General features: G+C 40.7%; 1 protein-coding gene across 3 annotated transcripts; it reads right to left on the bottom strand.

Annotated features, from left to right (window-relative positions):
* Positions 1-6995: 6995 nt before the first annotated feature.
* On the bottom strand, positions 6996-18017 carry mfsd1 (major facilitator superfamily domain containing 1). Of its 3 annotated transcripts, XM_044032848.1 has the most exons (17): positions 17749-18017; positions 17114-17166; positions 16896-17008; positions 16767-16809; positions 16342-16409; positions 16124-16232; positions 15909-16011; positions 14842-14940; positions 14603-14714; positions 13706-13762; positions 12759-12915; positions 11964-12061; positions 11748-11860; positions 11563-11610; positions 11222-11288; positions 7469-7574; positions 6996-7128 (listed from the first exon to the last, which is right to left on the bottom strand). In XM_044032848.1, exons 1-17 carry the CDS (start codon positions 17930-17932, stop codon positions 7069-7071), a joined length of 1590 nt encoding a protein of 529 aa, XP_043888783.1. In that variant the 5' UTR covers positions 17933-18017; the 3' UTR covers positions 6996-7068. The 3 variants fall into 3 exon arrangements, with proteins under 3 accessions (XP_043888783.1, XP_043888782.1, XP_043888781.1); XM_044032847.1 differs by lacking the exons at positions 6996-7128; positions 7469-7574 and adding an exon at positions 7760-9204 and having other exon boundaries at positions 17749-18016; XM_044032846.1 differs by lacking the exons at positions 6996-7128; positions 7469-7574 and adding an exon at positions 7760-9207 and having other exon boundaries at positions 17749-18015.
* Between the last annotated feature and the right edge of the window lie 854 nt (positions 18018-18871).

Here is an 18871-nt window from a genome sequence, read left to right as displayed (position 1 = left end):
GTTTTACACCGAGGTTGTTACGACATAGACATAGAGCAGACGCTGCACTATGAAGCTGTGTTCGTTCTCACGGTGCTTTTTATTCCTCTCAGCAAAACCAGGAGGGGATTAAGTACTCCACACGCCAGGCAAAGGGCCAAAAATGGTTTAAAATGTAATCTTATCGATGCATATTTTTGCAGCATTAACTGCAGACTCCTCACTAATACTCAGTAGGAATCTTTGACAAACGATGATGTCATTTTTTAAATAAATGATTAAATTAGTGAGTTGAGTTATTAGTAGGTCGCGTGCTGAAATACAACTCACATTTAAAAGTAATACATTCAACATTAAGTGCTTTAAAACTATGGCTAAAGTTTATGTCGGAAATCCTACCATTCCTTTGAGTTTTCAAAGATGGCAGTTGGCACTTGACACCAGGTATATTGCGTCGGTCATTTTTACAGCTACCACCCTTTGTGTGTTTACAGCCAACTGTAATGTCATGGCTCCCTGGACCGAATAAAATGCACTAAAGTTATACGAGAGCGATAGAAATATCAAGGTAGCAGTAGAACTGCCACGGACGACCGGACATGCACAGAGTTTCTTGTGGGCTACGTGTTACACGACAATCGGTTAAATCAATGATTGAATGCACGATTGTGTAAAACAGGTATTAACAGAAACCCCCTTCTGCTGTGCACGGAAGCAGCTTCACGGCCCTTTTTTTCAACTGCAAAACACAGCCAATCGATGAAGTGATAATGTGATGTGAGGGCAGACAGTAATGAGATTTATGTCCCTGAAAATACAGAGAAAACAGCAGCACATAGCAGAAAGTGGGCTTCCCTTTAATTGATGAGGAAATTGAAGTTTAATTTCTCACAGTTGCACCGCAGAGACTGGTGACAGGCATAGTTGAATGTCCAACACACACACACACACACACACACAGGTCCACGCAGCTATCCTTTAAAGGACTCTACATTGAGCTCTATTCATTTGGACAGCCTGAACAAAACCTTATCATTAACATTAACCATGACCAGTTAATGCCTAATCCTAACCATCACCTAACCAAAATTTAAACCTTAGCACTAAACCAGTTACTCAGAGATGAGGTTCTGACTCATTAGCACCAGGTTTAGGTCTCCATGAAGACTTTTGGTCCGGACAAGGTCAGTGTTTATGCCAGAAAAAGTCCTAAAGAGTTAACAAATGCACAAACACACACACACGCACACACAGAGAAACACATCACTATAGTTGTGAGGACATTCACAGACTAACCTAAACCCAATTCTAATCCGAACCCTAAAATCAAGTCTTGCACATTGTGAGGACCTGCTAAAATGTCCTCACAACATCAAAATGTCCTCACAGTGATGGTTTTGATCCAAATGTCTCCCCAGAGCCCAATAAAGACACACACACACACACACACACACACACCTGATCTCCGAGGATTTGATTGCAGCCTGCTGACGTGTTGAAACAGCTGCATCAGACTTTGGCGCCTTAGCTATAGTTTAACAAGGAGTGGGGGGAAAATATCCAATCAGGAGAAAGGCTGCATTGGTGGGGACGCTTGTTAATCGCAACATTGGAAATCAACTTACATGTGCAGCGTGTGAGAGCAGTAATATGGCAGTCAACATTTACTCTTGTGCCCGAGTCCCTGGGTGTAAAAAAAAAAAAAAACCCCGCTGATAGATTTTACTGATGTGCTCATGCGATTACATGATTTAAAATGCTATTTTCTCTTAGTGTTATGGGTATGAAGCAAAATAAGTACTCTCTCCCGAGGCAAATGGATGTGTGTGGATATTGCTCGAACCTTTGCTAAGAGAAGAAGGTAACAAAAGCAAGAGAAAGAGAGGGGGAAAAAAAGCACTTAAATTTGGAGCCTTAAACTGACTCAGTGTCAAAATGACAAACTTTCATTGAGAGAAACTGCAGTGAGAGGGCAGGTTCATGCTGATCTGATAAATGCACATGCATTCAGACACCAGAACCAGGCTGAAGCAGGAGCAGGAGCTGTAAAATGACCTGTGAGACGCAGAGAAGCAGTGGCCAGTTCCAGCGAGGAGGTTTACATTATATGAGGTTCATAACCGCTTTCTTTTGGAGAGCCATGTTTACAGGGTTTTCATGTTTTAAAGTTTATTTTGAACTCTAGCAATCTAACAATCAACATATAGAGCAGAGGTGTCAAACTCGTGGTCCGCAAGCCACATGTGGCCTAACAATCAATTCTATGTGGCCCACCACTTAATATCATGGTATTATAGAGCATAGCCCGCGACCTGTTCTTTCTTTAAATATAACTGTAAATGTATTTGTGGCACAGCTGCCAGTGAAGTGATAGAATATATGCAGAATATTATACTAAATATATTTGCTAGCAATAATATTATTATTATTATAGCAATACTAAGACATTAAGTTGCAATGATTGCATTATTTAAGGTATGTCATTGAAGATTGAGTGTTTTAATTACAGTTGGCTATGTCATTATTAACTTAATTTCAGATATTTGTCTGTTTTTAATATTACTTTACTAAAAAAAAAAACACACCTAAGTTGATAAATATCTTTATTGCGATATCATAATGGAGTATTGTATTATAATTTTAAGCTCATACTGCCCACCCACAACCCTTTTCTTATTCTCTGGACCCTCATTGGCCCTCAGGTCATTTGAGTATGACATCGTGTGCTGAGCCGACAGCACTTCACACACGAAAAAGCTAAATGTGCAACGTGTGATGAGGGGCAATATGAGAGAGGAGAGCACACGATTAAGAAGACATGGTGAGAAGTGTAGATGTGGGCGAGGTGTGACGGCTCGAGATGAAGGAGGTGTGCGAGTGAGAAAATGATCGTACATGCAAAACGGAACACTTGGAAGAAGTCGCCCTGTTACTATTAACCAGTAGAGAGATGCTCTGTGAGGAGAGGGGGCTTCCTTTAGTGATCGAAGACTAAGGCTCCCTCATTTAGGATGGAAATGACGAGGAAATATGTGTATGTGAAGATGCACATGTGTGTATTCAAGCAGTTTAATAATAAGAAAAGGTCCACTTTATTCTGTGTGTGTGTGTGTGTGTGCGCGCGCAATGAACCAGAGCACACATGCACACTGATAAACATAGAGAATCTACTGTGTATGTGTTCATCACATGGTGGCAGTGGCCCGAGAAACAGCTATCTGTCAGCGTGCAGGCTCATATCGCTGCTGCGGTTGCGAAGGTTATTATGACTCAATCGCGGGGCGTTTGAGTGAGCCGGTACAAACAGCACTCAGCAGAGTTCTGTCCCAACTGGGGGCGATAATGCACTTCTGAAATATGACACCTTTCCCTGGCATGACACTTCCACTATGCACGTTCCTCGTCTATACATTATGAAACGCTCCATCTACAACTCCCACAGTTTGTTTTTGTGAAGTGATGTCGCACCGAGCGACAACAATGTTGGATTTCTGCTCCTGTTGAGCACACACACGCAAGTTAATCTAGCAGGCAAGGCAGCATGGATTGGAACACGTTTTCCGTGTGCTGATTTAATTAGGAGCAACAAGGGGCTGCGTGCATGATATTGATGAATGATTTAAAGATTCCAGCTGCAGCTGCTGTGTCAACAATGTCACCTGTAATGTGTATTTCACACTTAACCCCATTAAATGTGACCTGTCTTTGGCACGCTCTTTAAATAATCTCTGCGTGGCCATAAAATTCTGCTATGGCATTGATTACAGGGTAAGAGTTGAATAGATTAATGTGTTTCTCAGGTGGCTGATGCCTCGGCGAAAGGAATCTGAATCACTCACACAGACACAGCCTCCGCATCCAATCACCAGCATTTCTGTCCTCGCTCATATTTCACTCAGCAATTATTGGTAAGTTCCTCAGTAAAGCAATGTTGTGCATGTACTTCCTCCCTGGTCTTTACATGAAACCTTGGAGTCGATCGACATCAATCTGGAAGTGTCGGGGTTTCTTTTTTTTTTAGGAGAGCGATAATGAAATTCAACTGTCAAGGGATGCAGCGGAAAAAACAGATGAATTCTAAATGAGAAAGTTTAAGAGAACACGCAGAGTGAGTGTGATTATGCGTGCACCGTTATAATACACCGTACTGCAGAGTCGAAAAGCTGTGATGGAGCAGTGCTTTCAGAGCGTGTGTGCTCAATAACCCCTGCTGCCGATAATGCGCAACACTACATCACTGGCATTAAATATTCAGAAGCTCAACACAACCAGGTGAACGTGTGCACCAAAGCTGGAGAGTGGCGATTCACATCTTCTGTTGAAAACACGCACACATGATTTACCTAAAGGAATCAATTAGACTATCAAAGTTTGTAATTTGTCTCTGGAGGAGGACGAAGATGAAGTGCAGTAGCTGCACAGTTCAGCTTCGCCCTCACTGTTGTTTGCAGGAGATCAAACTGTTTATAGTGGGAGGTTCCATGTGTATAGTATTCATGGGACATGAAAAACTACAAATCTAAAGTGGCCTCAAGCCAACAATTAAAAGCAATGTCCTAAATTAAACTGAATTCAGTTAAAGGTGTTTTTTGAACGGGTGAATAACAGAAGAATGATTAACTGTGGCGGTAATACAGAAGGTTTCTCTGTCCATGGTGCTGATTCTTCTCTGCTCTAAGCCACTGTTGCCTCATTACTGTCAGATTGCAACACACATATACTTCATGCACACAAAAAAGATCAGAAAGTGAATTACATCATTGAGAGAGAGAGAGAGAGAGAGAGAGAGAGAGAGAGAATTTCACTAGCAAAATGTTCCCACAGTTATGACCTACAGTGTAACACACTAGTCTATTGTGATGTCTCGTGGGTGCCTTTTACCTGGTTATTAATGCACAGAGCCAGGTGTTTCCTCTCCCGAGCCACAGACAGACTCCCGCTGTGCAGCCTCGCCTCCTGTCCCTGGTACATGCTTCTGGAAGGACACCGCTCAAGTTAGAACAGCACAACTCTCCAAATGTAAAATCTGCGTGTGTGGACAGCGTGTGCTCCTCTCGGTCTTGTTGCAGAGAGTGCGGTTATGCAGGATTTTTTTTGTTAAACACGCATCAGTGCATGCATGTCAGCTTACATGACGGAGCTGGTTGTTTGTCCTGCATGAACACAGTCCTCACACATGTGTGACGGATGCGACACTGACCTGTGCGAGCTGTTCCTCAGCATGACGCGAGCTCTCCTCCCTCTCTGTTACTGTCTCTCCGCGGTCAGACAGACACACAGAGACGAAGTGAACACTTGGGCGAGAGAGCAGCAGGACTGGAGAGAGAGACAGAGAGAGAGAGAGAGACCAGACTTGGAAAGGTCTCGCAGCCAATGGGAAAGCTGCGCGTGTGCGCGTCTCTGAAGGCTACGGCTCCCCGCGCGCGCGCGCGCGTGTGTGTGTGTGTGTGTGTGTGTATGGGGGTGTGGCACTTAACTTGGCAATGGACTTTTAACACAGCATTAATTGACGTGCGCGCCATCTCTGTGCGGAAGAGACCGGGCTAATCTAACGCGAGGCTCCTAGTCGAGATAATTGTTTACGTTACACAGGAAACACGCGCGGGGTTGAACCAAAAAAAAAACATGTGTTTGGTATAAAACTTGAATGAAACATATCGTCGTCTGTCGTCAAAAGTGTTAGTGATTATCCAAATGACCAAACCTGAGCTTTTCACTGCGGGACTTCACAATCTTTACAATGACAAAGTTCTACAAAAGGATCCTCCAGTCAGTGTCCTCGCACCAGGAGGCTCGTGGTGGCTCGAGATATTGGTCTTTGTTTAACGTCCACTTAGCCTGCGGCCTGTTGTTGGTCAGTGTGTCTGGTCTGGTCCCATTTCTGATCGTGGCCACCTGTTACTGCGCTGCATGATGACGGTGCTTAATTATTGCAAGGCCACGGAAGGCAACTCCACCGGAGGCGTGGCTGATGTTTGTGGAGGATTTTCATTCATTCATTTAGCCTTTGATGATTGGACTATAATGGCAGTAAGGATTACAGTGACCCTGTTTATAAGCTGTGCGTGTAATCATTTGTTGTCTAATTTTAAAAAGGTGTAGGTATAGGACACTCCTTTCACATAAAACATTGGTGCCAGCAGGATCAGATTTTAGCCACTTAACAAAACCTTCACCTGATAACTTTCTTAAGTTTGCAATATTTTTAAGAATATTTTTGCTCCTCTAAATCCACTGCACCAAACTCCGCAGAGAAAACAGTTGTAAACCGTGGCACACAGGAGTATCTTTGACTTAAATGTTAGGATTTACATAAGTGACACAATCGTACTGTGTAATCTGGACCAGCAGCATCTATGTCCCTAATATCACTATGGATTTAATGCAGTAAAATGAGTGGTTTACAAACTTACATTTACAGCCAGAAAAGTTTACCTACAAGTGATATAGTTTACAGTCAATACTCACTCAATTAATCCCATAATGAGTGTGTGGACAGTAATGATAGGGAAGACCATGCAATCACAGTCACAAGCAGTGTTTAAAAACTCTTTTTATTCTTTTAAACATAAAAATATGGATTTGGCAACATTAAACAGGTGGCAGAGGTCCCACACATAGTTTATTCCAGTTGCTTTTTTAATTGTTTTTTAATGTATAAAACATGAGTGACCAGCAAATGGAAGTTATGTTACTGATATTGAACTGTGATTGCTTAAGGTCATTTATCTATTAACCATGTGATATTAAACATTTGTGGGAATTACTGCCCTCTATTTTTTTTAAGAGTCCTTAAAGACCCTTAAACAAAACTATACTTGGCATTTACTTTTTTATAAAGAAAAAAATTGAAATAAACACACCCAAAGTGCAGGGCAAAAGAGAGAAGTTCAAAAAAATAATCTCGGTGGTGACATTAAAGTAACAAAGGACACATCCATTGCTATGTCCAAAACATTTCACCTTAAAGGTTCAAGTGCTGTGTTGCTTGTGCAAAAATAAAATAGAATTATTTTTTTTTCAGTGCATACTTGCTGGAGCCACAGAGCTACAGCGCAGGAGGGGGAGCAGGCAGACGAATGAAGGACATCATTTCAAAACACTCCTGTGGGCAAGTGATGACAGATGGGTCGAGCAGTGGTCTGGGAGCTGAGAGCAAAGAACAATAGGCAGGTTAAGTAAAGAGGAAACAGAGACCACACTTTTCAGTTCATCAGTCGCTCGTGTTTAATTGGCGGTGTTGCAGCAGAAACAGTCCTCCAGACGTTCCCTCATAATAAAAAAAAAAGCATTACCAGTGTAAAGATTAGAGGATTAGATTTGTGTTTGAATTGTGTCATAGGTGATACATGTGTCTGTGTGTACTTGTATTTCTTACCTCTTTAAATATTTTCTGGCATAAACACCTAATTTCTTCAGTTTAAATGTATGGTTAAGATCCATGAGACAAATAGTGAAAGTGTGTGTGTGTGTGTGTGTGTGTGCGTACCTGTGTTCCCAGTCTGGAGAGATACCGGTTGCGTAGGCCAAAAGCAGACATGGGTGCTAATCTAGCAAGCTCACCCTCTGTCAACTTACTGGGCCGCCTTTTATTCCTGCAGGAATAATAATGTGGCCAACTTTATCATCGCTAATATTTACAATTATGTAAATATTAGCAGCAGGATTAATCGCACACAGACTGTTGCTAAAGGCCAAGGACATAAATTATCACCATAGATGCTGTGGTAGCTGTGCCCTACATTAAAAGATAAAGTTGTACAATAACAGACAATTACAATGGTGTGAAAGATCGTCTTTAATTCAAAGATCACCGTTCCATTAACAATCTTGTATCAAATATATTACGTCATACATAAATGACGCGTGGGTTTCTACAAGTGGCTTTTTATCCAATGTACAATTTTCTTCAATTTCCTCAACCGTACATCCTCATGCACACAGATCAACAACAATTAATACACATTATACTGTATATTCTCGACGATACAAAGACTGAGCTGCTGTTATATCATCGTAGTGCAAATGAAAGACACAATGAAGAGAGCGGTGGCTCTGGCTGTGACACAGCTGTCATTTTAAATGTGAAAAGGCTACTGACCCAAGTCTCTCAAGTGCCACTTTGTCAAGAATTTGACTAAAAGTCATTTGTCTAACTGAGGTAGTGACTTTAAATCACCCACAATAATCTGCGACTGATCACAACACACAGGGAGACAAACCTCTTCCCACAATTCTGGAATGGTGAAGTGAAGCAGAGTTTGTTGTTTTTTCCCTCCACTGTTCAGATGATGTAAGCAACAATGTGAGAAAGTGTTTACAAAAATGAATTACCTGAGCTTGATAAATGAGCAAAATATTCAGAACCGTCTATACAAGAGATCACTTTAATAAATCTATGCATATTATTAGAATTAGAATTTACTCAAACTTTAAATTTTTTTCTTTTCTTATTGTTGTAGTAATGTACCTTTTTTTTTACTTCCAAAAAGCAGAGATGAGCAGACAAAGGAATTAAGAAATAAAAGACCTGAGCAATAATAATAAAAAACATTAACACTAAAGTGCTACACTCCAACACCATAAAGAGAGTCAATGAGGCACATGATTAAAATTGGATATAAACTCAGCAAAGAAGATTTTGGTTGAATTACTTTAAAATGCTGACATATTTCGTGTAAATAATTAATCGATTAGTTGTTTTTAATACGGAAATTAAAAGAGTAATGCTGACAATAATTTGAAAAAAAAAATAATTATATATCTATATATATATATATAGATATATATGAACATGTTTAAAATTTTATTTTTTCTGTACATATAAAAACAACCTTTGGATCCAGGTCTCATCTTCACCGAATACATAAGACATTTAAATGTGTAAATCTTCATGCATTGCTAACTATCTTCTGTAACTGAGGAAACTTCAGGCTGAAGTTCAAAAACACCCAGGAGTCAGTGGCGAGTGAGAGGTAGAGATAAAGACAGTGTGAGGAGTCACTGTGTCCAGAAAGGGATTTGCAATTAATCAGTGTCCTGATAGGAAAGAAATGATGTAATATCCATGGTCAGAGAGTCAGTTTAGTTCAGGTGGGAACAGCCACAGATGACACAAGCACTGGGGCTGAGTCAGACGCTCAGTCCTGCCCCTTGGCAGTTGATTGACAGCTTTGGGGTGGACAGTGCAGCCATGTGTGTTCCCATCATCATCATCATCATCATCATCTGGAAAATATCAATTACAGCACGAACCGGAAAATATTAGTCAGGCAAGATAAGCCATATATATATATATGAAGTATACTGAATTAAAGATGAGACAGATACACAATGAGATGGAGAAATAGACTAGATATAGTGCTAGATCAGAGAGCACATAGCAAGCACTTAAATACATCTGGTACAAATTTTACCTGCACATAAATATTATCGCTCCACATATGCTTTCGTGGAGTTTTTGTTCCTTCTTTTGTGTGAGAATCTTTGCCTCATTCCTCGAGATTGTCACAGGAATATCGTCACGCCCTGTCTCGCAATATCTCGCTAATCAAACTCCTAAACCAACTCCCTTAATTGCTCCACTCCAAAATTCAAAGCTCTGACTTGAACCACATCAACCACCATGGTTCAAGAAAAGCAGTTCAATAGTTTTTGCAAAATTCTGCCAGTCGACACACGGTCAGAGAGACAGACGGCGCTGAGAATAAAACGTCTTTAGTGAAGGTTGTAAAACCAAATACAGGAAGTGAACTAACAACCAGCCAGTATATACAAACTTTAAACCTGTAACGTAAATAGATGTTTGGCAAGATAACATGGAAACTACTTCGTAAAGCAATTAAGTGTCATAAACATGTTGTGTATCTGCACTTGGACAAATAAAAGTACTTATTTGACACAATTTAAACCTATCAATACATAAAGCAAAGCACCGATTAGAGCAGGGGAATATATCGATATTATATCGCCAAATCGTGATAAGGTATCTGTGAGGAATTTTCCTGGTTCTAAAAGGCTGTTGCATTGATCATCATCATCATATTTATCATTATTATTCTTTCAGCTTCTCCCTTTAGGGGTCATCACAGCAGATCGTCTACCTTCATAATGCCATATCCCATGTGACCTGATCGGTTACACCAACTGTCTTCATGTCCCCATCGACCTTCCTCTTTTCCTCCTGCCCAGCAGCTCCATCTTCAACATCCCTTTGCCTAATATAATCACTATTCCTCCACTGCACGGGACCAAACCATCACAACCTTGTCTCTCTTACTTCCAAATCATTCAACCTGAGCTGTCCCTCAAATATGCTCATTTCTAAGCCTGTCCTTCCTGGTCGCTCCCAATGAAAATCTCAGCATCTTCAGCTCTGCCACCTCCACCCACTCCACCCTGCCTGCACTCTCTTCTCCTCCACTCTTGTGCTCTGACCATTGCTTTGGATGGTTGACCCCAGACATTTAAACTCATCCACTTTCACCAGCCCTACTCCCTGCATCTTCACCAGAGCATCTGTCTTACTGTCATCCACACGCAGGTATTCTGCCTTGCTTCCACTCTCCTTCATTCCTTTTCTCTCCAGTGCACACCTCCACCTCTCTAGACTCTCTTCCACACACACACCATACTATCACTACAGATTACCATTACAATCATCTCCAAAAAACATGCACATCCACAGAGACTCCAGCCTGACCTCCTCTGTCAACCTGTCCATCACTCCTCGTCCTCTTCTGACTGACAACCAACGTGTGAGGCATAAACATGAACAACATTCAACATCACACCTTACATTTTTGTTTTTGTTTGAGGAAAAAGGCACTTGAAAAAGAGGTGAAAACATCTTTGTATCAGAGATAAAGGACAACTCATTCACCCACCATATTAGTAAGAATGTGACATATCACCTGACACAAACCCTCTCCAGTAAACTACTAAAATTCTACAGCTTAGTGAGGCATGATTCTGTAAATCTGCATGCAAGTCATGTGGTTGAAGCTGTGATCAAAGTTCAAATGAGGAAAATATCACACTGGAAATCTGTGATATTCCGACTGTACAGTTTGGCAAGATTAGAAGAAAAAATAAAGTATGTATTCACTGCCGTAGATTATCCTGACTGCAACAGGCCCAGCTAAGGACATATCCAGTAAATTAGCACAGGAACTCCTGAAGTTACACCTGAAATCTAATTCTTGGGTAAGTGCCTGAAGAGTCGAGGGTCAAAGCTACTCACTCTGCATCTGAAGTGGCCTCTTTCTGAAGTCTGGCTCTGGCTGCTGCTGACTGGTTCAAATCTCCTCCTGGTGCACAAGAGAGAGGAGGATGTTTATTAAGCAGTAAAGTGAGGATTTACCACAAGTGACAAGCAAATCAGTGACAACGTAGGAAAGTAGGAGTGAGAAATGAATATTATAATCATCCCTGGACAAAAACTTCCACAAGTCTTATCAATGTACAGTATATGTAATGAGATAGTGAATTTACTACAGCGTAAGAAATGGCTGAAAGTGCCAAGCAACTCTTTTCTTTCCGTCCATTTCTGTCATCCTGTTTAAGACTCCGCTCTTCCCTTACCTCTGAGATAATCTACGAAGTACAGCATCACCACTGCCATCAGTGCCACTGCAGGACAGAGAGGAAATAACAATGTAGAAAATCACAGAAACTGTCATTGTAAACGGTCTAACCAGAGTTTGAAAGACTATTCTCACACACACACACACACACACACACACGTGCTAAACAGAAAAAATACTGACTGCATATGCAGGCACAAAAGAACACTTCTAAAACCAGGTATCCTCTGGTGTCCAGTATGGCTCCAGCTGCCATGGCAATGAGAGCAAGTCCCAGGTTCTGGATCGACTGCATGCTGGAGGACAGAGGCAGAGCACACACCAGTGTTGATACAAAAGTGACCACCACTGTCTATTTATGAGTTTATGTGTCCAACAGCAGTCACTGAAAGTGCATACAAGCCATAGGCAGTGCCCAGCTGATGCTCAGGAACCACAAAGGCCACCATGGGCCACAGAGCACAGGCCAGTAAGGAGTAGGAAACACCCAACAGGGACTGGAAAACAAGAACACACACACACTCATATCAGGGTACCGTGACAAATGATGTATAATATGCATTCACAACATTCTTTTATGGAACCTGAGGAATGATACAATGCAGTCTTGTGTTATGGACACACTAAGATGTTTTTTTTTCAACAAAATGTGGTTGAAAGCTTAATTACCTGTTTATCATCTCAAGGAGATGCAGCAAGATGCAAACTTTGACTATTTATTCTTCGTAGGCCTTTAATTTATTGCACATTTTTAACAATATCATCGTCAAATACTTTTCAGTTCTGCTCCTGTGTTGTTGTGACTGTACAGTACCTTGACTCGGCCTTCGTGTACGGAAAGTGCGTTATAAATTAAAGTGCTTTTCTCTCGCACTACCAATGCAGACTAAAAGTTACACTGAGTGATGTACACACACTTCACAGGAAAAAGAAAATCAATTTGTTGGCAACTACGAGCAGAAAAGAACTCAGCAGAAACTTTAAATGCATTTTGAGTTTGAAAAAAAAATTGCATTGACAACCGTACGCTTCCATCTCCCTCGTACACCAAAAGCCTTACAGACCTGGATGCCAACATCACATTTCATTTACTTTTTCATCCTGTTATTGTTCATGAATGTGCAAGTTAACAATAAAAAAAATAAATTAAAAAAAGGTTTGGAACACAGTACAAATGTTTGCCGAGGCCATTACCATGGCGATCCATGGGTTCCAGAAGGTGAAGGCCAGCATCATGTGTGCGGCGAGTGTGGCAGTCACGGCAATTATTACCCACACCACATTCCTTCCCGTCTTATCAACCAGAAAACCCAGAATTGGAGAGGCGGGGGCTGAGATGATGTACACAATACTGGAAAAGATGAGATAACGGCGTAAATGGTGAGACATGAAAATTCCACTCGCACTTCTGGACTTAAAATACGTCTGACATTTCTAACTTGAATCTGTAGTTTGAGTTTAATGACAGTAATCTAGATACGACCGCTCCCTGTAACAATCAGTCGTGCTCCCAACTTCAGGTGCGTGGACATTTATCAGCTGTCAGATTCCACTGGGAACAAAGGAAATGTAATTTCTCAAATGCTGAACTTGAATAAGAAACAGGGAGACCCACAAAAGAACTTCAAGACACATCGGTAAAAGCAGACTCTGATCATTTTAGTGACTTAAAGGTTATGCATGCAAAAAAGACACTAAATTACCATTTTTTTAGAAAGGAAGCCGACAACAGCAACAGCAAAACAACGAACAGTCAAGTTTAAATAATGCTCTCCCATGTTGGGGGATATTTAAGGTGTGCAATGTTCTCATGGTCTCATCGTGTGATAATGCTCCACTGCTGCTCTAAAGAAGACAAACGTTCACTCATAATCTCCGCCCGTTGATGACATGTGAAAATTAACTGTCAAATGTTAGAAATAAAAGATAAAACAGACGGTGGAACAGTAATGTATATGCACTGATTGTGTTTGTCCAGTTTAGCGCTGGATTGAAGTGTGTTTTTTCAGTTTTATCAGAGAATCTGGTAACCACGCTTATGCATCATGGGATTACGGTAACCGCTTTAATTGCTGAAGGTCACTGTTTTAAATACATCACCTTTAGAGTATCAATATCCTATTACAACTGTTCTGAATTACCTGTTGACAGCTCTGGCTTCAGCTGGAGAAAAGTTGAATTTTTCAATGAAGAACACCCTGTAAACAAGAAAAAAGGTAAGGAAACAAGATAATGGACTAAGAGCACCGTGGACTTCTTAGTCTTTGAGGTGATGTGACCTCGTAAGGGAGGAGAAATCAAGGCGACAGCAGCAGCAACCTCTCTTTTACATGCATTGTTTTCACTTGTTTTGAGATCACACTGTTAAAAAACATGCCTAAGACTTGTTTTGCACTAATCAACTGTAGATTCTCTATGGAATTAAAATAATTCAATCACAAAACCCATCTTATGTCAGCGGTGATGATCAGGCACAAAACCACAGAAGAACGCGATCTACAGCAAATTAAGCATTAAAAACTATCAATCATAGCATCGGTCACTTTATTCAGATGGATTCAGTTTGTAGAAAATGAGATGCAGGTAACAGCATCAATGGGTGTTTCCATAGATTCGGAGTTGTTTTACAATCAACAAAATCTTGTTGTTGTTTTTTTTCAGTTAATCATTCATTAAGAAAAACTAAAAGTGTAAGTATTTACTATACACTTGAACGTATTATGTGTTTCCCCTAATTGTTTTATGCCTCAGTTTTATGCTGAAAATAAGAAAAATATCTTCATCAATGGACACTTTATAAGACAAATTTGAATTTTAGCTATAAACTAAATAGACAGTCATTAAATAAACACTGTCTTTACATCTGTTCTCAGACACTTTGCTGTGACCGTTACATTTCAGACTCACATTTGTCTAAATGAGACCTCACAGCTGACAACAACACAAAGAAATCACAGCTCAGAAAAGATGGTCTTCGGCACTAAAGTGATATAAAGACATGTGAAAGAACCACAGGAGGAAAGTTAAGAAGTACTCACTGGCCCAGTCCAATAAAGGGGAAGATGGCGACATAGTAACACACACAGATGATGAAGATGAGCCACAGGGTAAGGGGGAAATCTTTCACATCTGTCAGCTTGATTACTTCACCTTAAATGCAACAATAACACACGCACATCAACGTGAGATCACTGTTTTCTTTCAACATCTTTTGAGGAAACTAAAGTTCTAAAAGGGAAAGGTGGGAACTTCTGAGAGGAAGTCAAAAGTTCATTACCCGTTCCGCCTTGTTCCTTTTGGAGGATCCTCTCAGCTCGTTTGTCAAGGTATGCCAACACCAAGGCACAGATGAGTGAAAACAGGCAGGTTACGGCAGCTAATGCAAGAAGAAAGGAAAAGGTTAAACACATGTAAATGCATATGAATGAAGGAGAAAAAGTAAGAAAATTCAAGTCTCTGTCACATGTTGTTGATAAGATAATCCAAAGCTTCAAACCGAGATACCTTTTATCAGCTAATTGATTTTACATGGATCAAATGAACTTATCTCAGATGGTCAGATAAAAATGTAATCAATAAAGGAAGCCAACAGCTTTGAAGAAAATTCACATTTCAGGCCCAATTATTCATACATAAAGTCTGCAAATGAACAACTAGAAAAAGGAAATGCGACATTTTACTTAAATTATATTATATCGCAGACGACCAGAAATTTGTCTACACACTTCCCTCACAATATCCACGCAGGGCTGAGGCAGAAAAGGCGCCGCTGTCGTGTACGTTTCTGCAACACTGTCAATCAAAAACTGGTTCAGCTTTTCAGACAGTTCCTCCGATCCTCATGCAGAAGCCCAGCTTCCCTGGAAGTGACCATGTTGCCGCATTTGTCCAATCAGCATCGAGCTCACAGCAGGGGAAAAATAAACTATCCTACAGTTGAAGCTGTAAAGCGGAGGCTGCTATGGGAATACGACCAATCATCCGTGAACAAACGAGACGCTACTTCAAGCGCGAGTATGGAACTGTAAATACAACACAGTACATATTTGACAATATTTTAGAGGAAGCTGAGCTCAGAGAAATCGCCACTGGTAGCAAGTGACAAGCGCTCTCACTTCTCCTAACCGGTATGATTCATATGTAGCATTCAGCAGCACTTTTGCTTCTCTATGTTCTCAACCACTTCTCTGTGCCTCTGTTAAATGTGTTATCTGAGATGTTTGGTAACACAAAAATGATCATAGACAGAGATGTAACCAGAGCCTTACTGTGCAACAGTTGCCAAATTGCAAGGCTTCCCCTTGCGTGAAGCCCATGCTCCCTCCACAGGTGTGTGACGCTCACCTATCATGAGCGATCCGCCCAGTGCAGTATATCCAGGAGAGCCAACAAGGCCTGCAACTTTGTTGTACACCCATCCCATAATGTTCATGTTCACTGTGCTGCCCTTGAGACGAGTAAAGAGCAGTGCGTTTGGACACGAATCGTATCACGTATCGATGGCATTTACAGTATTTTGTGCATTCGCCACGGCTACAAATGATATTGTGTGTCCTTACCAGTCGAGCCATGCTCAGCTGAAGACCGAACACCAGATTCAGCTCCTTTCCTTTGAACCAGTTGACTGCGTATGTGTTCTGTGCCACAGCCAAGGACTCTCCTCCAATACTACACAGAAAAGAAAACAGGAACGGGGCGAATGAAGTGCAATATGAGTAAATTAATAAAACATTTGAGTAACAACATTTGTTTTGTTTTGTTTTGTTTTGTTTTTTACCCAAATATAAAACGTCCAGCTTCCATCAACCAGAAATGATTTAATAGTGCTCCAGTGGCAAATACTATCTGTGTAGTAGAGAAAATAATAACTTGGTTGTAGTAGTGAAGTTAAAAACATAAACAGACATAAAAACAAATAAAAACAGAAAAGACATAAAACATGTGCATAGACAATGACATCTGAGGCAAAACAGGGCTCCAGGGTCCGGGCTACATTTTTCCATTGGTTGCACTGGTTACACCCATTTTTCAATAAATTGTGTGTGTTTGCAGAATAAACTACAGAAGTCCCTGCAGAAATACTGGTATTTATACATTTCTAAATATAATCCCAGTTAAGATTATATTATCAAACAATCTGAATTTCATGTTCTCCCCGTCATAAAATTCTCTTTTCTTATGAAGGTATTAGAGTAAACTCACTTGCCCAGCACAGACAAAAACAGAAAAGATGATGGTTCCAAATCTGTAAAAGAAACAATGACAAAGACTCACTTTCACTTTCACTTATGATGAACATAAAATACAATTAGATGGTATTTCTTTTTCTACCTGATGCCAAAAACCCTGTCCAGCAGGAAGCCTCCAAAGAAGCACAGCACCACGTTGGGCCAGGAGTACCAGGCGTAGAGCCGCATGAAGTTCTCAGTGTTCAAATTCAGATCCTAGTTCAGTCCAGGAGGAAACGCATCACAATTTAAAATGTACTTGTGACTGAAATCTTTAGGAGTCAAATTACAGAGTTGTTGCATTTGAAGGGGGTGGATTACCTGAAGGACTTGGGTTTGAAGAGCAGCGGGGTTGTCGTAACAGAAGTAGCTTCCTAAAATAAAATTAACCACTATTAGCACCAGCAGCAGTAGGCCAGAACACGACAGCTTTTCTTTCAGTAACTTAGTCTATCCACCTTCAGTTGTGGCCACATCTTATGGAATAAGATGGTTTACCTATCAAAGCTAATAAGAAGTGTTCCAAAAATGGCAGTGTAACTAGTCAACATGCTTCAATGTGCTCATATTCATTTGTCACTTATCTTAACACTTAACAAAGTGGGTCCTCCCTTAAAAAGTTTGGGGAACACTGGCTTAAATAATAAACATCCCAAACCTCTGGACAACGTTCTCAGAACGTTCTATTTCTGTTGTAAAATTCAAAATACAACCAAATGGGAACGTTGTGTGGAGACCACAGTGCAACTACAGGAGAGGTTTCAGTTTGTGGTTCCCTCAACATTTAGGGAACGTTATGCTTCTGTTGCTGCTTAACTCTCGAAAGTTCGGGTTTTGGTTGGGTTCTAAATAAATAACCGTAGGCGAACCATGGGCTAACGTTCTTTAAACGTTTTGTGAGTTTGAGTTAAGTCTGTGTGGTGTTGTAAGAAGAGAAGTAAGTGGAGGCTTCTCACCGAATCCCAGAAAGCACATGAAGACGAGGACAACCACTCTGTGCAGGAGGTGGCGGGGGTCGCATATGGCGGGCATCGCTCCCGTTCCTCCCGTTCCTCCTGCTCCTCTCTGCGGCTCTCTGTCACCAACAAACCGCTCATCCTCGTCTCCTAACAGACTCCGCCGCTCCTCAAAGTCCGCCATGTTTGTTTGTTTTGGGATATGAGGAGAGAAAAGTTCACGGCAACAGGAAAGATACGCGCATCAGATCATGTGACTACACCCGCCGTATCACGTGGCGCCGTCATGTTGCATTCACGTTACATTTGCAGAGTGGGAAAGTTCGCCCTTTTCTGAACGTCAGTGATTCCGAGCTGCTCGTGCGACGTTTGACTCTGGAGTAGCATGTTTATAAGTTGCTGCACATTCATTTTGTAACATTTTGCATCAACGGAGATTTTTTTTCTTTTTTAAATTTATTCTTCTCTTCTTGTCCACACAATAAGGCAAAGCAAAGCATCAGCTGTCGAAACGAAACGAAAAAAAATCAGAGATTTGAATGCCTCGTTTAACTGACTTCTTTACTACTATTGCTCACATAAGAAATACATAAATAACAAAAAAATAGTAGAAAAGAAAGAAAAATGAAATAAAGAACAACTAAATAAATAAAAGGGATGCAATAACAATAAATGCAACAATTTACATAATTAATTAAATAATATACATGTATCAGTATTCATGTAGACGCCCTCACACATCCATCCATACATTTATTAGCCCACATGCATGATGCCTACACATACAAAGATCCATATACAGTCCATACAGAAATATAATAAATCACCTGAGTCTTGAACTTACCAACCCAGTCTTTCTAAATGACCACCCCACCCCTGTGGGAACTTGTTCCTGTTCCTAGTATTTGAATCTGTTTATTCACTTGACATTTTGCACATTTTCTTTATTGTTGTGTTGTCTGTGTTGTTCTGTAGTGATTGTCCTGGACAGGTCTCTCTTGAAAATGAGAGCCTGTGTCTCAATGGGAAAATCTGTATAGATAAAGGTTAAAATAGAATAAAAACAATATTCTATAATTAAAAGGTGATGACAATTGTATCCCAAAAGTCAAAGGTCAACTTT

The sequence above is a fragment of the Solea senegalensis genome, linkage group LG8 (genome assembly GCF_019176455.1).
Source record: "Solea senegalensis isolate Sse05_10M linkage group LG8, IFAPA_SoseM_1, whole genome shotgun sequence".
Classification (NCBI taxonomy): domain Eukaryota; kingdom Metazoa; phylum Chordata; class Actinopteri; order Pleuronectiformes; family Soleidae; genus Solea; species Solea senegalensis.
This window is presented reverse-complemented; position numbering and strand designations above follow the sequence as displayed.

Excerpts from the sequence above, each read along its gene's own strand:
- mfsd1 (XM_044032848.1), bottom strand. The coding sequence starts at position 17,932 with ATGGCGGACTTTGAGGAGCGGCGGAGTCTGTTAGGAGACGAGGATGAG. Across the intron at positions 17,009-17,113 it reads TTCAAACCCAAGTCCTTCAG|GATCTGAATTTGAACACTGA; the intron begins GTAATCCACCCC and ends GGACTGAACTAG. Across the intron at positions 13,763-14,602 it reads CCCTTTATTGGACTGGGCCA|GGTGTTCTTCATTGAAAAAT; the intron begins GTGAGTACTTCT and ends TCTTGTTTACAG.